General features: G+C 44.4%; 1 protein-coding gene and 1 long non-coding RNA gene across 6 annotated transcripts in view; one reads left to right on the plus strand and one right to left on the minus strand.

The window, feature by feature from the left end:
* The window catches only part of COP1 (COP1 E3 ubiquitin ligase), a 319,426-nt gene extending 294,766 nt beyond the window's left edge, over positions 1-24,660 (minus strand). Inside the window, exons 1-2 of the mRNA XM_068239628.1 lie at positions 24,220-24,660; positions 8,523-8,582 (exon numbers count right to left, since the gene is read on the minus strand). Coding sequence (XP_068095729.1) covers positions 8,523-8,582; positions 24,220-24,497 — 338 coding nt within the window. The 5' untranslated portion in view covers positions 24,498-24,660. The remainder of the gene's footprint in view (positions 1-8,522; positions 8,583-24,219) is intronic.
* The window catches only part of LOC137520981 (uncharacterized), a 156,811-nt gene continuing 155,682 nt past the window's right edge, over positions 24,593-25,721 (plus strand). For all 5 annotated transcript variants that reach the window (XR_011021984.1, XR_011021983.1, XR_011021981.1 and 2 more), the window contains exon 1: positions 24,593-24,787. This is a non-coding gene — a long non-coding RNA (uncharacterized lncRNA). The remainder of the gene's footprint in view (positions 24,788-25,721) is intronic.

Below are 25,721 nucleotides of genomic sequence, written 5' to 3' on the forward strand. Positions count from 1 at the left end.
GATCTTCTGCAGAAAGTATGGTGAATCTACTGCTAAGGACTAAGGCAAAGTCATATTCTCCGATGAAGCCCCTTTCCGATTGTTTGGGGCATCTGGAAAAAGGCTTGTCAGGAGAAGAAAAGGTGAGCGCTACCATCAGTCCTGTGTCATGCCAACAGCAAAGCATCCTGAGACCATCCATGTGTGGGGTTGCTTCTCATCCAAGGGAGTGGGCTCACTCACAAGTTTGCCAAAAAACACAGCCATGAATAAGGAATGGTACCAAAACACCCTCCAACAGCAACTTCTTCCAACATTCCAACAACAGTTTGGTGAAGAACAATGCATTTTTCAGCACAATGGAGTACCGTGTCATAAGGAAAAAGTGATAACCAAGTTGCTCGGGGACCAAAACGTGGAAATTTTGGGTCAATGGCCTGGAAACTCCCCAGATCTTAATTCCATTGAGAACTTGTGGTCATTCCTCAAAAGGCGGGTTAACAAACAAAAAACAACTAATTCTGAAGAACTCAAAGACGCGATTATGAAAGAATGGGTTGCTATCAGTCAGGATTTGGCCCAGAAGTTGATTGAGAGCATGCCCAGTTGAATTGCAGAGGTCCTGAAAAAGAAGGGCCAACACTGCAAATACCGACTCTTTGCATAAATCTCATGTAATTGTCAATAAAAGCCTTTGAAATGTATGAAATGCTTATAATTATTATATTTCAGTACATCATATAAACAACTGAAACAAAGATCTAAAAGCAGTTTAGCAGCAAACTTTGTGAAAACTAATATTTTTGACAGTCTCAAAACCTTTGGCCAGGACTGTATGTGTGTGGTACATTGGTCATATTTTTGAAATGTTACGGGCGTTTGTAGGGCTGGTGCACGATAGCGGTTCTGAAGCATTTTTTAAAACGCTTGCAGGGGGAAAACTGCTTGGCTAATGAAAGTGAATGGGATGGTGCACACCAGAGCAGTTCGTTTTTCCACAAAAGCAAACTCAGGGGCTGCAGCATTTTTTGAGATTTCTGAGGCGTTTCTGCCTTAATGTTAAAAAGTATAGGAAAGTGGAAAACAGTTCTGTAAAACGCTAGATCACAGCTGTTTTCCATGCGTTTTTGTTACAGAAGCTGTTCAGTAACAGCTTTACTGTAGCAATATTTGTAATCGGATACACAAAAACCCTCCAAAAAACGCTAGGCATGTTTAGAAAACATGCCTAGAATCGCTCTGAAATCTGCTTCAAAAACCTCTAGCGTTTTGCTGATCTGCTAGAGGTTTTTGGTGTGCACTAGGCCATAAAGGTATTCCATTGTAGTAAGTTTGAGGGATTTGAAAGTATGAGTGGACAAAGACAATCTATGCAAACCTGAGAATAGCATAAACTCCATGCAGATAGTGTCCTCACTAGGATTTGTTCCTGAGACACTAGCACTGCAAGCTGTAAGTTAACCATGCTGTGAAGCATTTGGCTGACTACATGCACACTATAAACTGTCGCAGTCATTGTCAAATAACAAAAGTAACCCAGTTCTAATGACAGCCATATATGCATGACGATGCCTCCACCATGTCTCACAGATGACGTGGTATGCTTCAAATCATGAGCCATTCCTTGCCCTTCTTTTAAAGGATCCATACAAGGATAATAGTTACAAATGGGAAATTTTTACAATCTTGTCTGGCAAAGTTATATCTGGCTTCCCTGCACTGGAGGCAAACACCTTGTAGCAAACCTTCTATATTTATGGTCATAACACTTTCTCTTAATTGCAGTTTCCGACTATGCGTCAACCTCCGAAAAAGTGGTATTGGCTAGCCGCTAGATGTTGTGAAGGGTTTTATCTACACTATAAAAATAATTATATTCCGAAACTGTCTTGCTTGATGGGCCATGCTTTTTATTGCATAGTCGAGATGATCAGTACATGCCTACTTCTTAAAGTGGACCTGAACTCAGAACTTAGTCTCTGTTTTAAAAAGATACACAACACATAACCACTTTTATAGAAAAACATTTCTTTGTTCCAGCTGATTCAAATCCTGCAAAATACTGCAGTGTGTCTACTTCCTGCTTTCACGGAAGCAGACATATAGTTAACATCCTGTATTTACCAATTAACCCTCTGCCATGGCAGCTAGCTGACACAGCTGAGAGATCAAATTACAGTTGTGATTAGTCACAGATGAGGGGGAAACAGACAGGCTAAACTCTCTAAATACATACAGGGGAGATTACGGTTTCCCTTCTGTCCTGTGCAAGAGCTCAGGTCCACTTTTAAAGGATGTACCATTGTTGATATAGTCTCTGCTATTTTTTCTAATAATTCTGACTGGTTTGTTTCATATTCTCAGCTTTAGGCCCCATTAACACTGGGAACCGCAAAACGCCAGAAAAATCACTAACATTTTTCAAAGAAATTTTCCTTAGATTTTTCAATGTACAGGAAAGTGATTTGGGAGCAATTACGTTTAGTCATTGAAATGCAATTGCTCCAAAATTGATTTAAAAAAAAAATTGCACCAGGTTTGCAATTTTAGCAAACTATTAATCGCTGGCAACCGTTACAGTGTGAACACTACCACTGATTTGCATTGCCATAGCGCTTCTTCAAGTGTTAGCGATTTACAGACAGACTGCAATTGCTAGTAAAATATGCTCCACAGTGACTGAGGCCTTAAAAGTGACCTGCTTGAGGGGAGTTCACACTCCAAACCCAAATCGCGAGTTGCAACCACTTTGCAGTTTTGCCGCGAAGCGCATCAGGATTCCCATTCAACAAAATGAGACCACCACAGATTGCCTCCAGAACATGCTGCAATGTATGCAAATCCCAAAAGCAGCAGTGAGAATGATCCCATAGGGATACATTAGCAACAGCGCCGGCGATCAGCAATGCGATGAAAAGCGCGTAGTGTGAACCAGCCCTTACTGGCTTTGACAGTTCTCTGGATCTCATACTGAGAGTTCACAGCAAAAGCTTCCAAATGCAAATACAACACATGAAATCAACTGCAGACCTGTTATCTGCTTTTTGTTAATGAAATAATAAAGGGATGGTCCACACACAGCCATGGAACAGCTTGTCAAGGCAACTGTTCTGTTCAAAATCTAAAACAAAAATAACTTTCTTGAAGAAATTCTGTAATGAAAAAAAATGTCCCCTGGGGGGTACTCACCTCGGGTGGGGGAAGCCTCCGGATCCTATTGAGGCTTCCCCCGTCCTCCTCGGTCCCACGGTGGCAGCGAAAATCCTCCCGGAGCGGCGGCGATGTAAATATTTACATCCGTGGCTCCAGCGCAGACGCAGTATCCACTCTGCGCCTGCACAGTAGAGCGGACCCGTCGGAGATCGGCTATTTCCGCCTATCTCCATCAGAAGAGCCGCAACAGCGCCCCCCGCTGGAGCCTGGAATGGTAAATATTGAACAGGCTGTCGGATTTGTTGGGCCGGCTTTGAAGGGCTGCAGCGAGACCCCCGTGGGACAGAGGAGGACGGGGGAAGCCTCATTAGGATCCTGAGGCTTCCCCCTCCCGAGGGGAGTACCCCCCAGGGGACGTTTTTCTTTAACCTCCCTGATTATTTTTGGATTTTAGCGTCTGAAAGTAGTGCAATTAATTAACATGATTTTAGACCCTAAAATTATACCACTAGATAGAACTGTGGACGCCATACACATTACACTGTCAGGAATATAGCAGCTAGTTATGATGCTGATGATGTTAAGGATAATACAGGAACATATTTCTTTCATTTTTCTGACTGTATTATATGTGATGTCGGCTATAGCCATTCTGGCTTTGGGGAAAGCTGTGTTTGCTGTATGACAATAGGAAGTACTTTTGAGTTTCTGTATGCAGTTCCTCTGAGAGTGGGTCACTGCTAATTGAGTGGTCTGCACAGCTTTTGAACTCTTTGACATGAAGACACCCAATTGTCCCAAAAGACAATCGGACTAATTGAATCTGCCAACTTCATAGGCTATCAGGAAACTCTGTAATTTACATAGGACAGCCTGATGGAATGTTGAAAAGTCTCACTTCCCAATTTTTTGATGTATGGACTAGACCTGTGGAACTGTAGACGTTTGCCTGTGGGAATTGGATTTTGAACGAACACAGGAGTGCTTTGAAGTCTGCAAAGTGTGACAGGAAAAGCCTTGAAATTCGCATGTCACAGCTAGCCCAGATGTGACAAGGGGCTCAGCAGACTGTGATGTCACAGTCTGGGAAATTGCGTTAGTTGTGAGACTTGTACCCTCAGGCACCAAATGGGCCTATAAGAACCTGCACAGGTCCTTCACAACTTGTAGCGCTCTGGAGATAGCAAAGACGCTAGGGCTGCCCGACTACTGGTTGAAAGCGGCGTTCTCCCGCCAATGACGTTCAAACAACGCTGGTAACGTTTATTTTGGTAAGCAAATAGCTTTGTGTGTATCGTTGTAACTTTTATTTTGTAACTTTTTACTTTGTTTTTGTACATCTTTTGTATATATTATTTTCTGCATTGTTTCACTTTTTTCCTGGAATATTAAATCGTTATTTAATAAGTTTGACTTCCGCTGTACTAAACTAACACTCATAGCCTAGAAGAGACTGAAGTGTAACTGTGTATAAGTCCATGCCTGATTGTATGACTTAGCAACACTACCGTATAAAATTGTAATTGCATTGTGTGTATGGGGCACTTCTGCGCTCGACAGCAAAGTGGGAAGTCTAACAGTATCGTTCGGAACGACTGTCAGTGGTTTTGCTTCACTACAGTGTAAGATTGCAACTGTGTGTGGCGTTCTCGTATTCGGCCTAAAGCGCAAAGCTGACCCGAGTACGAAAACGTGGATTGCGTGCTAAGCACTCGACAGCAGAGTGGACGTGTCTAGCAACAGCTAGTGGTGGCAGTGAGAAGTGTTCTGAGGGGTCACAGCCTTGTTTTAGCTCGACTAAGGCTGCTTCCCCTCTCGATCTGGTCAAACCCGCAGTCGGGAACTGTATACGCAGGCGTGCCGCGGGCCAGTTCCTGAAATACACCTCCCATTGATCCAACTTGGAGTTACCGCTCTGAGCTGTGGATTTCTGGCACGAGTCTGACTCGGGATTACCGTTAAGGAAGTTTTCTATTTGTTCTAACATACTACACTATACTGGACTTCGGTCTTACAATCAATCTTATTTAAGTACAGACTAGGGTTGATTGCTCTGCAGACCGGAAATTCATTCATTACGTCTGATTTCTGTTGAAAGTACTAGTCAGAACAAATGTATTCCAATTCTATAGATTTTTATTGTTTCAATCGGTATACAATGCACATGCAGCATCCAGAAAGGTAGTACAAGACAGGACTTTTTGTTCCACTGCTGCAAGAGAGACAACGGATACCATGAAAAGCAGATATGTCTGAATAGATCCATAAAATTGCTGGGGTAAGGAGAATCATGCAGGGAAACAGAAATACATGAAGTGAAAAGTTGTCCATTGATGTACCATATTATTTTTATACAGATATGATCCTATTTCAGTGCTTCCTAAATGACTTAACACAATACACATGACCGTAAAATAATCATCCAAATTTGATCTACAAACATGTATACTGCACAAGATTAGCTAGTTATCAGGGTCCTAAAGCCCCAAACAGAACCTAGACCAGGGCTGTGGAGTCAAAGCAATGTTTGGGTATCTGGAGTCAGAGGTTTCATAAGCTGAGGAGTCAGAGTATGATTTTTGTGCCAAATCCACAGCTCTGGTATTAGACTAAGAAGTCGGAATCAAGGAGTCTGAGCAATTTTGGGTACCTGGAGTCGGTGAGTTTCAAACTGAATTCGGGTAATTTTTTTATCAACTTCACAGCCATGGTAAGTATTAGACTAAGGATCGATTTTGGGTACCTGGAGTTGGCGGTTTCATAAACTGAGGAGTCGGGTGATTTTTTTATCGATTCACTCACAGCCCTGTGCTAGACTACAGTCATGTGGAACAAATGTTGGTCATCGTCCTAGATGTACAGGCAAGTTGCTTGGCTACAACCAAGCATGGGACGAGTGAGCAGCTCCAGTGGAAAAAAGGATTATTAAAGGGGAACTGAAGTAAGAGGTATACAGAGGCTGCCATATTTATTTCCTTTTAATCAATACCAGTTGCCTGGCAGCCCTGCTGGTCTTTCTTTGCAGTAGTATCTGAATAACACCAGAAACAAGCATGCAGCTAGTCTTGTCAGATCTGACTTTAAAGTCTGGAACACCTGATCTGCTGCGTGCTTGTTCAGGGGCTACGGCTCAGTGTTCTCCCCAGAGCCTATTAGCCGGGCGGAGCGCCCACCTGGGTCTCTGTTCCCGCCCGGCTGATTTGATTAGCCTCAGAGTGTAAAAGCAGAGACTCTTTCCTCTGCGTAGTTGAATCAGACAGGCAGCGCTGAGTGCAGAGACACATCTCCGCCCTCCTCCTCAGCTCCTTCCTATCAGCAGCGAGTAGGGGCGGGGGAAGCTCCTAGCACAGATGAGTCAGACCTGGGGATCTTCGCTGGAGCCGACCATAGAATAGAACGTACGGCTCTATTGCTATTCCTTTTGGTGAGTCACCCGATCTCTCCCAGCAGTGGACAGAAGCTCTCCTCCTTCTCAATTATCTGTACAGCAGATACAAAGCCCCTTCCCAGCTCCGTCCTTTCACAGGAATGTCCCGAATACTGAGATAAGTGTGGCTCATTAACATATCACCACGATGGTCATTCAGTGTGAAGGGAGAGCTGAGTGGTTTACAGGGCTGTAATATGAACCTGGTGCAGCATTCACTCTGCCCCGTGTCCCTGCACTTCATGCCAGACTGACATCTTTTGTGTCAGTGATTGTAAAATCACTGTGAGGGCCCTTTTCCACTAGCGCGTTTGCGCTAGCTGAATCGCAAAACCGCAAACCGCTAGCGATTTTACAATCGCTACGGTTTGCTTTTTAACATAGGAATCGCGGTAGGTCATTTCCACTACCACGATTCGTTTTTTACTTGATCGCGATCGCGCCGCGGAGCGACTTTTGCCGCGATTTTGCTATGCAGTACATAGCATAGCAAAATCGCGGCCGCAAACTTCGGGAAAACGGCGGAATTGCGATTCAGCAATCGCTAGCGTTCAGCGCGAACGCTAGCGACTGCTAGTGGAAAAGGGCCATACATACATTGAGTTCAGCCAGAATACTTGTATGCTCTCATATCACTGTGCTTTTTGAACTAGTTGTCACCACTCTGTTGCCTGCCTGTGTGATCAGCTTTATAGAGAACCTGTAACAAAACAAAAGCTCCCCTGGGGGATACTCACCTCGGGAGGGGGAAGCCTCAGGGTCCCAATGAGGCTTCCCCCTCCCCTGTAGCTGCAGGCAGTCCAGCGCTGGCTCCCTCAAAGTGTTTGGCAATCCTCCCTCGACAAGCCTGACAAGCGCCGATTTATTTACCTTTCCTGCCTCTAGTGGGGGCGCTGTTGCGGCTCTCAGCACGGAGATAGGCAAAAAAGCCGATCTCCGTCGGGTCCGCTCCACTGCGCAGGTGACTTGCGCCTGCGCAGTATACCGGCCCGACAGCGATCGCCTATTTCTGCCTATCTCTGAGCAGAGAGCGGATACTGCGCTGGAGCTGGGAAGGTAAATATTTACATCCCCGCTGTTCGGGGAGCTTTATCTCCGCCGCCGTGGGACCGAGGAGGACAGGGGAAGCCTCAATAGGATCCGGAGGCTTCCCCCACCCGAGGAAAGTACCCCCCAGGGAAGGTTTTTTTGTTACAGGTTTTCTTTAAGTCAGCACTCCTCTGCTCCTAGTGTATGTCCAGCAGCAAGAGTCACAATACATTGCATGCAGAGAGTGGTGAATGTCAGGTCATATATGTAATGATGGGGCTATGGCACTAAGGTCCCATTCACACTAAGATACTTTTCCAGGAATTTACAGAGCTTTGCTGAATGCCAGTGAACAGAAGCGCTATGACAATGTTTCTCTCAGGAAGCATTCAAACTATAATTGTGATGTATGTAAATCACAAATGAACTGCATACAGCATTTTGGGATTGTTTGCAATGCGATTTTTGTCTCTTGATCAAGTTATCTCACTACCCCCCCCAACCAGCACCCAACATTATGCCGACTTCTACCCACCTAGCATGATCCACCCCACCCAGTGTGACCCTTTCTCTCCGTTCAGAGTTTCCTTTTTCACCCAGCAGCACCCAGCGTGACCTTCCCCACCCGGCTACTTTTTCATGCCACCCGGCTGGAAAATATTTCTGGGGAGAACACTGCGGCTAATAGTATTAGAGGCAGTGGATCAGCAGGGCTGCCAGGCAACTGGTATTGCTTAAAAGGAATTAAACATGGCAGCCTCCATATACCTCTATCTTCAGTTCCCCTTTAAAGCCCAGTCAATCTGAAACAATGTCACACCGAACAGAGGAACACCAATAGAGGAGAGACATTTCCCAGCATTTTTAGGTGATCAGGAAATAGTATTTTATTGATAAGGGTTAATGAAAAACAAAAACGCACTCAGAAACTTACCAGAAACTGTGTCCACATTTCGTCATGTAGGCTTCCTCGATCATCTCAAAACAAATAGGGCTGGGGGAAAAAAATGAAAAAAAAATGATAACTGACATTTTCAAAATAATTTCATTGTTCTTATAATTAAATTATGCCAGATATATAATTAAACCCTTCAGCTTCTAACACGCATCTTGGATGTACCAACGAAATAGCACCATATAAACTAAATGGGATACAGCTGGGGACATCATACTTGGAAGAACTGGTCGATAATAATAGTTATGCAACTGTATTAAATGCCAAGCAGCAGCAGCTAAAGCAAATAAAATTGTGGGACGCATAACAAGGTAAATGAAAACATATGACATTAGTATATTACTGCCCTTGTAAAAATCACTTGCGGGTCTACAACTGGAATATTGCTTGGTTTTACACACTGCAAGGCATTGGAGTTTAAGGCCTCTTTCACAGTAGGATGGTGCGTTTGAGGCGACGTTAAAGTCGCACAACGTGCCCCTAACGCCGCGCATGTAGGTTATAAAATTGGACGTTATTTTGTACTATGTTATGTGTCTTTTGGAGCGCCGGTTTCAACGCATACTGATGAAACGAAAACGGCGAATGCGTTACATTTAAAAACACATTACTGAGCATGCGCAACACAAATAACGCAGCAAATGTATTGCAAAACGCACAGCATGCAGCACTTTCTAAATATTGCTACACATTACAACGTGTACACTGTGAATGTCGCACAGACTTTGCATTGCTGTGCGTTAGTCTGCGTTGGAACATTTTCTAACGTGCGACTTTAACGTCGCACTGTGAAAGAGGCCTAAGATCAGGTAGAAAAAGGACTACAGCAATTTTTATGGTCTCACATACGATAGGTTACATAAGTTATACAAACTGTATTTTTATTGGAAAATATATAACTATAAGCACAAATGTCTGAAACAACTGTTTGTGATTGTTATGGGGTAACCATCCAGTGTGTGTATTTAAGTGTCCCCCAAAATCAGCAATCAGACCTGCTGGAAGACTTTTGGTATTTTTTCTTTCCTGCTGTGACTTGCTCCTAAAGGACAACTGTAACAAGAGGGATATGAACGCTGCCATATTTATCTCCTTTTAAGCAAAGCCAGTTGCCTGGTTGTCCTGCTGATCCTCTGCCTCGAATACTTTTAGCCATAGACCCTGAACAAGCATGCAGCAGATAAGGCGTTTCTGACATTATGGTCAGATGTGACAAGATTAGCTGCATGCTGGTTTCTGGTGTTATTTCAGACACTACTGCAGCCAAATAGATCAGCAGGGCTACCAGGCAACTGGTATTGTCCAAAAGGAAATAAATATGGGAACCTCCATACACCTCACTTCAGTTGTCCTTTAATGGACACCTGAAGTGAGAGGTGAGAAGTGTATGGAGGCTGCCATACTTAGGCCTTTTCCAGACTGGCAGCTGACAAGCAGTGAATTCACTGCACTAGGGAGCAGGTATATTTATATTTTGTCAGAACTGAAATATACCAGCAGCTGTCAGGAACAACTGAATGTGCAAGGTAATGTCCATGTTTCTCTATGGCTCAAGTGGGGGATGTTACAGTTTAACAGTGTGCTGACCAGGAAGCTGTTATGGGGTAATAGCCATTTTTAAAATGAAGGACAGAGAAATCCATTGATCATAGTGGACAAATGGGACACAGGAGAGGAGAAAGAGATTGAGGAGTAGACTACATACAGTGGAGGAAATAATTATTTGACCCCTCACTGATTTTGTAAGTTTGTCCAATGACAAAGAAATGAAAAGTCTCAGAACAGTATCATTTCAATGGTAGGTTTATTTTAACAGTGGCAGATAGCACATCAAAAGGAAAATCGAAAAAAATAACCTTAAATAAAAGATAGCAACTGATTTGCATTTCATTGAGTGAAATAAGTTTTTGAACCCCTACCAACCATTAAGAGTTCTGGCTCCCACAGAGTGGTTAGACACTTCTACTCAATTAGTCACCCTCTTTAAGGACACCTGTCTTAACTAGTCACCTGTATAAAAGACACCTGTCCACAGAATCAATCAATCAAGCAGACTCCAAACTCTCCAACATGGGAAAGACCAAAGAGCTGTCCAAGGATGTCAGAGACAAAATTGTAGACCTGCACAAGGCTGGAATGGGCTACAAAACCATTAGCAAGAAGCTGGGAGAGAAGGTGACAACTGTTGGTGCGATTGTTCGAAAATGGAACGAGCACAAAATGACCATCAATCGACCTCGCTCTGGGGCTCCACGCAAGATCTCACCTCGTGGGGTGTCAATGGTTCTGAGAAAGGTGAAAAAGCATCCTAGAACTACACAGGAGGAGTTAGTGAATGACCTCAAATTAGCAGGGACCACAGTCACCAAGAAAACCATTGGAAACACATTACACCGCAATGGATTAAAATCCTGCAGGGCTCGCAAGGTCCCCCTGCTCAAGAAGGCACATGTGCAGGCTGTCTGAAGTTTGCCAATGAACACCTGAATGATTCTGTGAGTGACTGGGAGAAGGTGCTGTGGTCTGATGAGACCAAAATAGAGCTCTTTGGCATTAACTCAACTCGCTGTGTTTGGAGGAAGAAAAATGCTGCCTATGACCCCCAAAACACTGTCCCCACCGTCAAGCATGGGGGTGGAAACATTTTGCTTTGGGGGTGTTTTTCTGCTAAGGGCACAGGACAACTTAATCGCATTAACGGGAAAATGGACGGAGCCATGTATCGTGAAATCCTGAACGACAACCTCCTTCCCTCTGCCAGGAAACGGAAAATGGGTCGTGGATGGGTGTTCCAGCACGACAATGACCCAAAACATACAGCAAAGGCAACAAAGGAGTGGCTCAAGAAGAAGCACATTAAGGTCATGGAGTGGCCTAGTCAGTCTCCGGACCTTAATCCAATAGAAAACCTATGGAGGGAGCTCAAGCTCAGAGTTGCACAGAGACAGCCTCGAAACATTAGGGATTTAGAGATGATCTGCAAAGAGGAGTGGACCAACATTCCTCCTAAAATGTGTGCAAACTTGGTCATCAATTACAAAAAACGTTTGACCTCTGTGCTTGCAAACAAGGGTTTTTCCACTAAGTATTAAGTCTTTTATTGTTAGAGGGTTCAAAAACTTATTTCACTCAATGAAATGCAAATCAGTTGCTATCTTTTATTTAAGGTTATTTTTTCGATTTTCCTTTTGATGTGCTATCTGCCACTGTTAAAATAAACCTACCATTGAAATGATACTGTTCTGAGACTTTTCATTTCTTTGTCATTGGACAAACTTACAAAATCAGTGAGGGGTCAAATAATTATTTCCTCCACTGTAGGAGTCAAGTATGACCTGTGTATTGTTATTTTGACTTTTTATTTCCAGTTCAGGTTCTATTTAAAGCTAACTTATTAAAGGGGGAAAAAAAGGCTCCTCTAGGGTGCAGTGGCATGGATCCGATCCAGTCCGCCTTTTTTCGAAAAAGCCAAGTGGGACGGAGCTAATACGCCTGCACGAGAAACCAACATGCATCAACAAGCTCTTTTGCGGGGCTCCCAGCGCTGGAATGGACGACAACGGGGGAAGCCTCTTTTGGATCGACAAGTGAGGTGAGCGAGCGAGCGAGCAAGGCAATACCCCATAGGGGCACTTTTTTCTCTTACAGGTATACTTTAAAGGGATCCAAGCAGCTCTTGGCTTCAAATAGCTGCAAGGGCTGACATTGTTCAGAAGCTCAACCCCTGCTGTTTTACAAGTGCTGTTATCCAGGCTAGGTGTGACATTCTTCAACTGTAACTGATGTTTTCTGTTTGAAGTACAATGGGGGTTTGTTTGTGGTCAATTAAGTCTAAAGAGGCAATTTCTTATCTGTTTTCACCATCTCCTGCTCAGGGACCGCAGGTCCTTTGCGGTCGGACAAAGTGGCTAATTTAACTCTTAGATGTAAAAAAATGAGGTAAAATTAAAGTTTTTTTTAATAATAAACCACATTTTTAGAATGCATTTTTTATTTGCTATAGAGCTGCCCTGGGTGTTAAAAATGATGCTCGGTTCACTTTAATAGTACGCGTAACTTTGTTAGATAAGTAACTCCAGACTCTGTGACTTAACCACCCCCCGCCCCAACCACCTTCCGGCGAGGACCATGCTTATCTTTGAGTCCACACTCCCCTCCATACAAGCATGGCCGCACTGCACAGGACCCAGTGGGGTTGTGGCTGCGTAGTAGCATGGAGCTGCTTGTGCACCTAGAGAAAAGAGGCATGTATGAGTAACCATGTGCTACTGTGCAGACCGTACTTTACACCTGCACAATGTGGCCGCACTCGAACACGGAGGGGAGCACTGCTGCAAACACACTTGGATGTCAAAGATTGTTCGAAGGGTCCCAGGGAAGTGCAGGAGGGGTTTACGGAGAACAGGGGCGCCTTTGAACCATCCAGAAGCTCCCCCTGTAGAGGTAAGCATTTATTTTTATTTTTTTTACAGTTACGCTTTAAAGCATTTCTGAAAGTCGTGAAATGCAGATAGCATTCGTCTTATTTACTGGCACTACATATATCCGCATTTTCTGTACTTATTGTCTTGCCATTTAAAGAGACACTGAAGCGTAAAAAAAATATATATAATAATTTGTATTCGTAGTACAGCTAAGAAAAACATTTGGAGCCGAGACATAAGTATAATATTGTTTCCAGTACAGGAAGAGTAAGAAACTGCAGTTATCTATGCAAAAGAGCCATTGAGAGCCACGACTTTCAAAGTCACAGAGAGCTCTGCCACCTCTATATAACTGAAAATAAATATATGAGAATATTTTCTTTGCCACTAATGTTCTAGTAAATAGCCGTACTACACCAATTCATTGTATCGTATTTTTTTCGCTTCAGTGTCTCTTTAAATGTCTTTCGGAGGGGCTCCCAATCTAATCCCTACCAGTCGTATGTATCGTGTAGTATATGTATCGTAGTCTAGAGCCAATTTTGGTGAAGCCAATTATCTTATCCTAATGTTTTTGGTATGTGGGAGGAAACCGGTGTGCCAGAAGGAAACCCACGCAGACAAGAGGAGAACATACAAACTCTGTGCAGATAGTGCCCTGGTTGGAATTAAAACCCGGGACACATCGCTGCACGACAAGAGAGCTAACCACTACGCCACCGTGCTGCCCAGGACTGGCAATCTTGCCACAGTTCTATAACCTGTGCTGAGGAGTAGCAGCTTTTTCCTCTCCTACAAGATTCTGGGGTGTCCCGTGTACACACATCCCATCAGAAAACATTTTACAAAAAAACAATGCATGGCAGGAAATGTAGCCAAGATAAATGAGCACAATGAGAGTGCTTGTTACTTGTGGCATGCATCTGATACTGGCAGAGATGCGATCTAGCTTTTGGAAGAGAAATCACGTCTATCCATTAGAGTAGATTGCACAACTGAATGGAGTGCTTTCAAACAGCAAATCCAAATCTCAATACAAAATACTTTTACAACAGTAATCATTACACGACTTCTGGAACTGCAAAAACACAATTGTGGGCTTGAGATCTTCATATGAAAATTCAGTTAACATGGCATATTGTTTCAGCACACTGACTGCCAAACTGCTAGATTGATTTACTATGGGTTTTGCTAGCAATACACAAACCAAAAAGAGAGGAACAAGAAGATTTGAAGGTGGATTAGTTGCTTCTGGGGGAGATTTGAATTAGCCGGTATCTGCCATAAGGCAAGAATCCCTTCCCTTACACACTTACTGGTCAACATTACTAAAATATATTTACTGTTATGCAGCTCACAGACTAAACGCAAAACAAATTTGTAGCAAGGAGGAATTTCTGGCAGACCTCACCACCACACAGCAGACAAAGGATATTGACCCAGAGAAGAAAAGGACTGGGGACCTGACTATTAGCATTTCGCCTCAGATTCTCTCTTTTCACTTTTGCCAACAGATTATTTTAAAGCCACATTTTTTTTTAGTGTGCTGAATAACATAAAAAAAAAAAAATTGTAATGCAGAGTTTTTTGCATGCACAATTTCATAGAAATTCATTCTACCACCTCCATTCACTCTACCTTAAAGGGACCCTGAGCAGGTTTCTAAAATCAGAATTTCCACTTACCTAGGGCTTCCTCTAGCCCACCGCAGGCCGCGAGGTCCCCCGGAGTCCTCCTAGCTCCTCTCCCAGTCCCGCTTGCCGGCTCCGTTATTGTACAACTTCGGCCTGAAGTAGTCAAGGCTGCTTCCTGCTTGGCCGTTACGCAACATCACGCAGGCCGGCGTGAGAGTCCTGTGCATGTGCAGTTCAATTTTAGTGAACCACACATGCGCAGGACTCTCACGCCAACCGGCGTGATGATGCATAGTGGCCAAGCGGAAAGCAGCCCTGACGACTTCAGGCCAAAGTCGTACAATAACAGAGCCAATAAGCGGGACAGGGAGAGAAGCCAGGAGGACATCGGGGTACCTCACAGTCAATGATGGGCTGGAGGAAGCCGCAGGTAAGCGGAAATTCTGATTTTAGAACCTGCTCAGGGTCCCTTTAAAGGATACCTGAGTAGAAGATAAAGAGTCCCCTATTACAGACCTGGGGCTTTCGAACCCCTGTAGTCTTAGAGGTCCCTCGCTGCCTTCCTGGTCCTCTTCCTTTATCCACTGAGCGGCCTGGTACACTGCGCCACTTTGCAAAGTTGCATAGTACTGCGCATGTGCTGGCCCGGAACCACACCTGCTTGATTGCGCTCCAGTGGCTGGGAGCATTCTGAACATGAGTGGTTACGAGGCTTAACGTATTGGGCATGCGGGGGCACCATCAAAAAGGTGTGTTGTCGGAGTAGTACATGCGCAGAAGTGCACAACAAGGTACCGGGCTACACAGCAGAACGAGGAAGAGGACTAGGAGGACGCGAGGGACCTACAAGGCTACAGGGGCTAGAAGAAGCCCCAGGTAACTAAAAGGGACAATTTATCTTTGCATATAATTTAAAGGGAATATGAAGTGAGAGTAACATGGACACCTGTTATCTTATTGCCATATTTATTTCCTTTAAAGAGGAGCTGTCAGCCATACTATCTCAGAAACAAAAAACAAACAAAAAAAACACCTACAAGTAGATAAATACTTGATCCACTTACATAAAATATGTATTGCACTGTCCATGTTTTGATTTTAGTGATTTTTCTACAGTAAAAAAAAAAAAAATCCTTAGCATTTCCCATGTTAAGTGTGGCTATTTTTAAGCCAATCCTGATGTAATTTCCTCCCTTACTCTCCTCTGCCCGATTTGCCCGCCCTTCACTATAGAAAGTGCATTGTCTCAGCATGATAAATATTGGCCAATCAGAGATGAACAGTGGTATGCGAGGGGAAAACAGGAGGGAAAGAGGCTCCAGCCAATCAGGCTGCATTAGTTAAGTCTGAGAGGAAGTAGAGAAGCAAAACAGGACAACCCAGCATGCCCTGCAACTTCCTTTTTGTGTACCAAATTTAGTGTGTACCAAATAAGAGTCAGGTAAACTGGGGAATGATCATTTATCAACAAGAAAAGTAATAGTGATTTTAACTTTTGGATTGGCTGGTTAGCATCCTTATTACTTGTTTACCAGATAAAAACAAACAATTGATTTTATGCCTGACAGTTACACTGTAAAACTTTGTAAATTGCATGGCTGCCCTGCTAATCCTTTCCCTCAAAAGGGTTCCCGGTATAAAGCAAACCAGACACCTGAGTCTACGCTTTACGATGGGGCAGGTAAATCACTTTAACGCCAAGAGCACCACCTCATTTTTATAATTGTAAAAATAAATAATCAATAAGTAGAATTTCACTTAAAGCTCCTTCAAATTTCAAGTGAAAATTGCTTGAGTATTTTAAAACCCCAAAATTCCAAAAGGTGTTGGATTAAAAAGATACTTCTGGACAGGCCTAACGAGAGCTACTGAAAGCTAAGCCACCCCAGACTTCCATTCACAGTATGGCCACATGCAACACCATGTCAGCAGGTACTTTTCCTTCAAAGTCTATGCATGAACCAATGCCAAGACTGAAGAGCAGACTCTATTCCCATTTTCTCTGACAGATAACCACTAGAAGAATGTCAGAATAAAAACTGTATTTCACATTGCTACCACTATAGGCATTACAAACGGGAAGGAAATACGCTACATTTCCCACAACACTGCCAGTGTGGAGCCATTTTATTTAAGGGAAAAGCCATGAACAAACATGCTTTCTCACAAGTGATTTTCAACTGAAAAACCAACCAACACGGTGGAGGCTCCCCTGTGGATGATGGCAATCCCAAGTTTTGCCGAAGGGTGCGCCACAGAGAGCAGGAGATCCTGCACCAAGACCAACCCCCCTCCTCTTCAATACACTTTCCCATGGATCTCCATCCAGTTAAGGACATAGTGGAGATCATTGTGGTACATTTATCCAGAGAAAGGAAGGAAAGTATTTTAGAAACTTAGTCAAACTTTCCATTGCTTCATTTTCCCAGTGTAAAATATAATTTTCAGCAGTAGAAAGGGCTCCGGAGGTCTCCCTTACTATCTGTTACAGTGACCAGAATGGAAGTGGATGAACACAGTAGGTCAAGCATTAGAATAACTGTGACTGTCCATGTTGTGGCAGTGGTCTAGTGTGAACTCAGCCTAAAATCCCTAGCAAATGCCAGTCGATGACTTCTAAAACTGCCAGCCTCAAACCGGGGCTGTGGAGTCAGTACAAAAATCAACCGACTCCTCAGTTTCTGAAACCACCGACTGACTCCAACTTTGACTCCCGGTATCCAAAATTGCTCCGACTCCTCGACTCCACAGCCCTGCCTCCACCAAGCATCCCCAGTACCTCCAGTATAAAAGCAAAAATGGAATGCAGCTAGAAAATCCCACTGCAAATGTAGGTCTAGGCCTATAACCAATCATAGAGTTCTGAATAATATCATTAACTTATAGTCATAAGACAAACACATGACCAACACAGAAAAAAGTACAGAAAAAAAACTACATCTGTAGGATGCATCTCAGGCATCATCTGACTAAGCCAGACCAAAACAGTTCAACCAGAAGAGCACAGATGAGGAAGCTTAGATACAATGGCTATCATTTATAAAAGAAATACGTGCGGGAAAAAAAAACGCATTTGGTATTTTAGACTTCTGTGTGCTAATTCATAAAAATGTTTACAGTTGCGATAGCAGTGCGGTATTTTCCCGAACTAGGCTAGCTCTAGGCAGGCGGTAGGCTTGCGGAAACACTAGAAGCTGCCTGAGTTGATACATTTTCTCCTCCAGAGACAGCGTTACTATAGAAGAGGCAGCCCCAGCATCCCTTTACATGTGCAAATTTTTTTAAAGGGGAGCTGAAGAGAGAGGTATATGGAGGCTGCCATGTTTATTTCCTTTTAAGCAATACCAGTTGCCTGGCAGCCCTGCTGATCCTCTTCCTCTAATACTATTAGCCATAGCCCCTGAACAAGCATGCAGCATATCAGGTGTTTCAGACTTTAAAGTCAGATCTGACAAGACTAGCTGCATGCTTGTTTCTGGTGTTATTCAGATACTACTGCAGAGAAATAGACCAGCAGGGCTGCCAGGCAACTGGTATTGATTAAAAGGAAATAAATATGGCAGCCTCCGTATACCTCTTACTTCAGTTCCCCTTTAAACTGCCTCTCCTTGCCCTGAATCCGCGCTGAATCTGTCTATTAGTCTTTCTAAACAATCTATTTAATTGCCACAACTTAGAAGAACTTAAAAAAAATATTACACATCCAGGCTTTCTAATGTGACATTTATCTGAAAACAGGTACCCAAGGGGTTAAAAAACACAGCCTGGGTATTCTGGGATGCCTTTTTTGTTCTGCTCTCGCTGCTGCTTGGGAGGTCTGTCTCCATTCACTTAGCTGGTATCCGCATGCTTATCGGCTCTGCCAAGGGAGCGATATTCTCCATGCTGATTCCGCTTGCTCTAATCTTTATGAATTGACATGTAGTGACATGTGTTGAGATAAATCACCGCACAAGGTGGTAATTTCCCGCACTGCTCAGGAATTGTAGCTTTTCATGCGGAAACAGCTTTTATGAATAGACATTTTGCTAAGTGCTCGGTAAATTCAGCCGTTTTCAGCATTTCCACATGCGGGAATGCTTTATGAATGATAGCCTTTGACTTCCGGTACCCAAAATTGCTCCGACTCCTCGACTCCACAGCCCTGCCTCCACCAAGCATCCCCAGTACATCCAGTATAAAAGCAAAAATGTAATGCAGCTAGAAAATCCCACTGCACATGTATGTCTAGGCCTATAACCAATCATAGAGTTCTGAATAATATCATTAACTTATAGTCATAAGACAAACACATGACCAACACAGAAAAAAGTACAGAAAAAAAACTACATCTGTAGGATGCATCTCAGGCATCATCTAACTGAGCCAGACCAAAACAGTTCAACCAGAAGAGCACAGATGAGGAAGCTTAGATACAATGAGTTAAAGCATTATGTAAAAATATGTGCGTAAAGTGTTAGAGTAGGGTCACACTTGTTTAAAATATCAGTGGCACCGTTTTTTGGCTTGGATCAAACCGGAGCCACGGATACCAATGTTAAAAATAGAGTCAGTCTTCACTTAAAAAACAAAAACCGGATCCATCTGCGTTCAGGGGGATGCATATTGAAAAACTGAACGCAGGGTCTGGTTTTCAGGATTTTCACGGACCTGGACCATTCCCTGATACATGGAGGGGTAGTGAAAATCTATGGCAAAACAGATTGATCCATTTTCTGTGTCGCAGCCCTGCCTGTGGGTGGGGAGGGGGCTGCCATGCTGGAGAGGGTAGCAGCCAGGATGGGCAGTTGCAGCGGGCAGTGAGGAGGGTGGGGTCGGTCCCCCCCCCTCCCTCACCTGGGTCCCCCTTTCCACTCCAGCTAGTTTCTGTTTAAAATCAATGTATTAAAGCAAGCGGGGAACTTACTCACTTTCTTGCGTTCCACCGCTCGCCTCTGTACTTCATCGGGCGACATTGCAGGAAGTAAGTTCCCGCTCACTTTATACATTCATTTTTTAATGATTTTAAACAGAAACTACCCTCCAGATTAGAGCCGCATTCCTTCTCGTCTGGCAGCGTTGCAACACAGTAGACACGTGAGCATAGCCGCGCATGTGCAGTAGGACGGAGCCCACGGCTCTGGCTTACTGTGCTTGCATGGGCGGGCTTGCATGGCCATGACAGAGGGAGGAGAGCTGCAAGGCCCAGTTGTGATTAGCAACAATGCATCGTCGTCGCTAACCTTCAGGTGGGGGGGGGTTGCGCTCAGCGACGGGGGACATCAGAATACAGAGGGAAGCCATTTTGTACGCAAGCTTTGGCTCAGGTACACCTAAAGGACACCTGGAGGATGCCATAATTATTTCCTTTTAAACAATAACGGTTGCCTGGCATCCTGCTGATCTTTCATGCATCAGTAGTGTCTATATCACACACCTGAAACAAGCACGCACCAAATACAGTCAAACATCTGTTTTGCATGCTTGTTCAGGGTCTATGGCTAAAAGGATTAGAGGCAGAGGATTAGCAGGTCAGCCAGTCAATGTTCATCAATTAAAAAGTAAATAAATATGGCAGCCTCCCTCCATATCCCTCTCACTTCAGTTATCCTTTAAAGAGGAACTCCAGCCTAAACAAACACACTGTCATTAAGTTACATTAGTTATGTTAATTAAAATAGATAGGTAATATAATCTCTTACCCACACTGTTTTAAAAGAACAGGCAAATGTTTGATTTCATGAGGGCAGCCATCTTTTTGGTTGAAAGGAGGTGATAGGGAGCATGAGACACAGTTCCATCTGTCCTGAGCACCTCTCCCAGTTGCTAGGCAACGTGAATAACATAGTAAATCCCATCATGCTCTGCACAGCATCAGGGGAAAAAAAAGCCTGGGCTTTTTTTCTTTGATAGGTGGAGCTTAGCTAAAAATGTAGCTAAAATTATGCTTTGGTAAGAAAAACAAAGTTCTAATGCTGTGAAACTGTTAAAAAAACACCAAACCTTTTCAGTTCTGCTGAGTAGATTTTTAGTCCGGAGGTTCACTTTTTGGTACCCATACACTTATAGACTGCAACCTTATGTGGCAAAACAATTGATTCCTCTCATAGATGTCTACCACACATAGCACATAGATTTGTTGTTTTTTTTAATAAGATTCCAGCAGTGAAGCTATTGAAAAATCGATCAAGCTGCAGCTTTGCACTGCTGAGTGCAGTACAACATTTTAGGTCACCTATTAAGAGCTGCTCCTGCCCTGTCCCATCCGGCCTAAACCTCTTATCCAGTACGATTGGTACTTTTAAGTCATAATCGGAAATCAACTGAAAAGGAATCGTTCTGGAAATCAATTCTCTGCAGATTGAATTACTCTGATTGGATCTGCCAGTAAAATCAATAGGTGTATGGACACCTCAAGGTATGCCGATCTCCTTAAGGTAATCTCCTTTTGTAAACAGTTTTTTTTCCAGCTGTAATGTCTTAGACAAATAAAATAGATTTGAATGATGTGCTAATAAAATATTTTTAGTAGCAAGGCTGCACTGTAGCAGCAATTAATTATTTATTTATAAAGCGCCAACATATTACGCAGAGACCCTTTGCCTGACATCCTACAAGGGGCCCTTTGTGGCCCCCTCTGTACTGAATACATCTGCAGGAGTGAACATGTGCAATGGTACCAGCACACAATGTACACAGAGAGAGCACCATCCTTCTTGGGTCAGACTGTCCTACCTTCAGCATCATTGCAGTAGGTTGGGCATGCAGTCATGTTCTGGCACCACGAAGATGGGAAGACCATGCAGCCGTAACATTAAAGAGCAATGCACATATAATTTAAGACGTCCACGGTTTTCAAATTCAAACACTGTCCAGCTCCAGGGCATAAACACACGCCACAAAGTGTTAAGCCTCGTACACATGCTCGCCGGTGCCCAAATTAGCTTCTGTGCACAGCTATAGCCATAATTCACATTACGGTCTATGGTGCGCCCAAACTTGCCGGCACCAAATTGTTCTGCTTCGTCCCCAATGCATTGCTTGGAGATCGAGGGTGCTGGATCCTCTCAGTTGAGAGCATTGTTCTCCTTCTCCTTACCCCTCATACTGGAAGCCACCCCATTGTGTGCTGCACCATCATACCTCCTTCAAAGCAAGAGAACATGTCAAGAGGCTGTAGGATAATAACACATCTGTGAAAGCTCTTGGCTATAAAGTGTCACTTGAGGGATCGAGTCCCAATTCCTACAGGCAACATTCTCCATGTATGTAAATGTTTGTAAGAGCTGGGAATACAGGACCAGTATATAGAAGCCTTCTAGTGTCTGAACTGTCTGCCTATGTCAAGTACACTGTGATTATCTAGGTCAGGTTTGGCCAACACTGCGAAAGGTTTGTGCCGTGGATGGAGACTGGGCATCCATGGCACGAATCCTTGTTCACAAAAAGAATGTTTTATACATACCTGGGGATTCATCCAGACTAATTGCTCCCTTGCTGCCTTCCTCTGCCTCCTGGATCTTCTGAAATTGTCCACGGAAAGTCCTCCAGTCCACGGTGCACTGCGCATGCGTGGCTCAGCCGCGCGTCCCCATTGTTGGGAGCGTTCTAGGGCTACAGGAGCACACGTACCCACCTTGCGCTGACTGGAGGACTTTCGGGGCCAGTTTAAGAAGATCCAGGAGGCAGATGAGGGCGGCGAGGCAGCAATTAGCCTGGAGGGGGCTGGCGGAAGGCCCCGGTATGTATGAATTTTTCCTCCCTCCCCATCTCAAATACACTTTAAATTAATTCACCCACATGTCCATTGGCCCATATGCAATGAACTTTTTCTTCAGAGTTAACTACTAGGAGATTGTTCAGCATTTTACAACTGAAAAAGTACCCAAAAGTTAGAGATGAAATGTATCAAAATTATTCTGAATATTTTTTTTGCTTGCTGGTGGTTGAAAAGGCATTTTATGACAAGGAGGTCGATTCATAAAGCAGCGCACCTTAAATTGAGCAGGGCGAGTAAAAAAAAAAAAAAAAAAATTACCGTAGTGCTGCGTAGCGTGTGCTCCTAAATTACTCACACTTTTTTCTTCAAAGTACCAGCGGCTCCTTCTAATGCGAGACTTGAAGTAGCTTTAATACACTTTGCCTGGCCCAAAAGGCTGCCTAACACACAGCGCATACTACGTAGGGCCTTTCTGTAAGCCTGCCTGAACCCCCATCAGCGCCAATAGCAGCGCAGTACAAGGATACTGGAGCTTCTGGATTGGGCAATGGTCCTGTCATTTATATGCACACAGGACAATTGCCCAATACACAACCGCCAGTATGCTGGACCCAGACCGGAGGACTTTCTGGGGCCAATTACGGACGAATGGGGAGTCGGAAGAGGAGGGCATGGGAGCGATCAACCTGGAGGGGGATGGAGGAAGCTCCAGGTATGTATATTTTGTTGGTTTTTTTGCCCATCTCAGGTTCCCTTTAACCCACCAGCAAGCAAGAGAATACTCCCAATAACTTTGCAAGTACATTTTCACCTAATTTTTGGGTGCTGAAAAATAATTGTAAACAGATGATTAAAAATTAGCTCTAAGGGGGAAACTTACAAGAAAAAGGTGAATTGAATAAGGGCTGTAGTGTCACATGAGGAATCAAGTACAATTTGTCAGTGTCTGGAAAAAAATGGAGCTTGTTGAAAAAGGAATCAGGTACAAGCTCCTTTGCCAAGAACTAAGTTATGTCTCAGCAGCATCTATTCTAGGTATGCTAAGTTTTGTGTGATGGAATAGAACAATCAGCTATAAAGTTCCTATACCAGGCACAGTGTACATATAGCAGTGTTTAGCTAGTCATGCTGAGTCTTGCAGCAGTAGTAGTACATATACAGGCTGCTTGTACCAGGCACACAGTGGCCTTTTTAATGTGACAATAAGTGCATTCTGGATCTTGTAGTTTTACAACAGTCTGGTAATTTTTGCCTATGACAAGCACACTGTGAACATTCCAAATATGACAGGCAGGTGATACGGAGTGTAATAGATATAGTATAGTCAGGGGCACTGGTCTACTTTAGGAGACCCAGCGGGAAACCTCATAGGGAAATTCAGTTAAAGAGACTGCTAGGTTTTCAATAGGTTGTAGTAAACTACGCTCACACTATTTGACCAATCACACCGATTTGTGCTGTAAGAGGGTACTGTGATTGGAGAACTTTTTCCTGCATCCCCTAAAGCAGACAAGCGCCAAATCAGATGCAGGCTGTCTGTGACAGTCAAACATTTTAAATGTGACAGCCAGGGCATGCTGGATCTTGTAGTTCTACAGTAGTCACGTGAGGCTTGCATGTGCCAGGTACATGTGACAGGCAGGTCATGCTGAGTCTCATAACGATAGAAAAATCAGGCACAAGCTGCCTATGCTGGGAACACAGTGTAAATATGTAAACAGTGTCTGTCTAGGCATGCTAAGCCTTGTGGTAATACTGTAGTACAACAGTCAGATATAAGCTGCCTATGCCAGGCACACAGAATTATCTCAGAAGTAATCAGCAGGGCATGTAGTGTAGGGACTTTGTAGTGCTCCTGATCAGATGCAAGCTGCCATAGAAGAAATTACTGGCTGCTCAGTACCCTCAGCCCAGCTCACCACACAAAGTCGTTGCTCTTGTCCTCATAGGAGTTGATGAGCCCATTGCACAGTGGGGTTGGCAGAGGCCTTTTCCTGGGCCCGGAGCTGCCAGACCTCCCAGCGAGGGCAGAGCCACTACTGGGCACCCCAAGTCTGGCCAGGCTGGGCACCCCCACCAGTCCCTGGCGCAGCGAGCTGGCAGAGGAGGAGCTGGACGGGGCAGACGAGGAGGAGGGAGCCGGTGCTGTTCCACCCCCCGACCCGGGGAGCTGCTGAGACTGGCGGCCTGAGGACATGATCCGTACTGCAGGTTTAGGCCCAGCGCATCATCCCTCTGTTCACTGAGCGCGGAACAATAAAGTGTCAACAACACAGCCACTTCCACCCCGACACCGGAAGCGTCCGGCCAAGTGACGGGGCGCCAGACGGCTGCCACTCCCACCACCGCTGACTACGGCGAGGAACTAGGGACAAACTAGTTGTAGTAGCGAAGCTAACGGCCAACTTTCTTCGTCAGTGGAAAACTATAGGTAGCGTTTTCGAAAGAGACTGCGGGTCTCTGAGTTAAATGTCACTACGTGTATAGGTAGGGTTAATAAAAGTAGTGTGAGGCAGATAGAAGAGCCGTGTGAGGCAGATAGAAGCCGTGTGAGGCAGATAGAAGCAGTGTGAGGCAGATAGAAGAGCAGTGTGAGGCAGATAGAAGCGCAGTGTGAGGCAGACAGAAGCAGGCAGATAGAAGCAGTGTGAGGCAGATAGAAGAGCAGTGTGAGGCACACAAGAGCAGTGTGAGGCAGATAGAAGCCGTGTGAGGCAGATAGAAGCAGTGTGCGGCAGATAAGAGCAGTGTGAGGCAGATAGAAGAGCCGTGTGAGGCAGATAGAAGAGCAGTGTGCGGCAGATAAGAGCAGTGTGCGGCAGATAAGAGCAGTGTGAGGCAGATAGAAGAGCAGTGTGAGGCAGATAGAAGAGCAGTGTGAGGCAGATAGAAGAGCAGTGTGAGGCAGATAGAAGAGCAGTGTGAGGAAGATAGAAGAGCAGTGTGAGGAAGATAGAGGCAGATAAGAGCAGTGTGAGGCAGACAAGAGCAGTGTGAGGCAGATAGAAGCCGTGTGAGGCAGATAGAAGCCGTGTGAGGCAGATAGAAGCAGTGTGAGGCAGATAGAAGAGCAGTGTGAGGCAGATAGAAGCGCAGTGTGAGGCAGACAGAAGCAGGCAGATAGAAGCAGTGTGAGGCAGATAGAAGAGCAGTGTGAGGCACACAAGAGCAGTGTGAGGCAGATAGAAGCCGTGTGAGGCAGATAGAAGCAGTGTGCGGCAGATAAGAGCAGTGTGAGGCAGATAGAAGAGCAGTGTGCGGCAGATAAGAGCAGTGTGAGGCAGATAGAAGAGCAGTGTGCGGCAGATAAGAGCAGTGTGAGGCAGATAGAAGAGCAGTGTGAGGCAGATAGAAGAGCAGTGTGAGGCAGATAGAAGAGCAGTGTGAGGCAGATAGAAGAGCAGTGTGAGGAAGATAGAAG

Source organism: Hyperolius riggenbachi, chromosome 6, assembly GCF_040937935.1.
Source record: "Hyperolius riggenbachi isolate aHypRig1 chromosome 6, aHypRig1.pri, whole genome shotgun sequence".
Taxonomy (NCBI): domain Eukaryota; kingdom Metazoa; phylum Chordata; class Amphibia; order Anura; family Hyperoliidae; genus Hyperolius; species Hyperolius riggenbachi.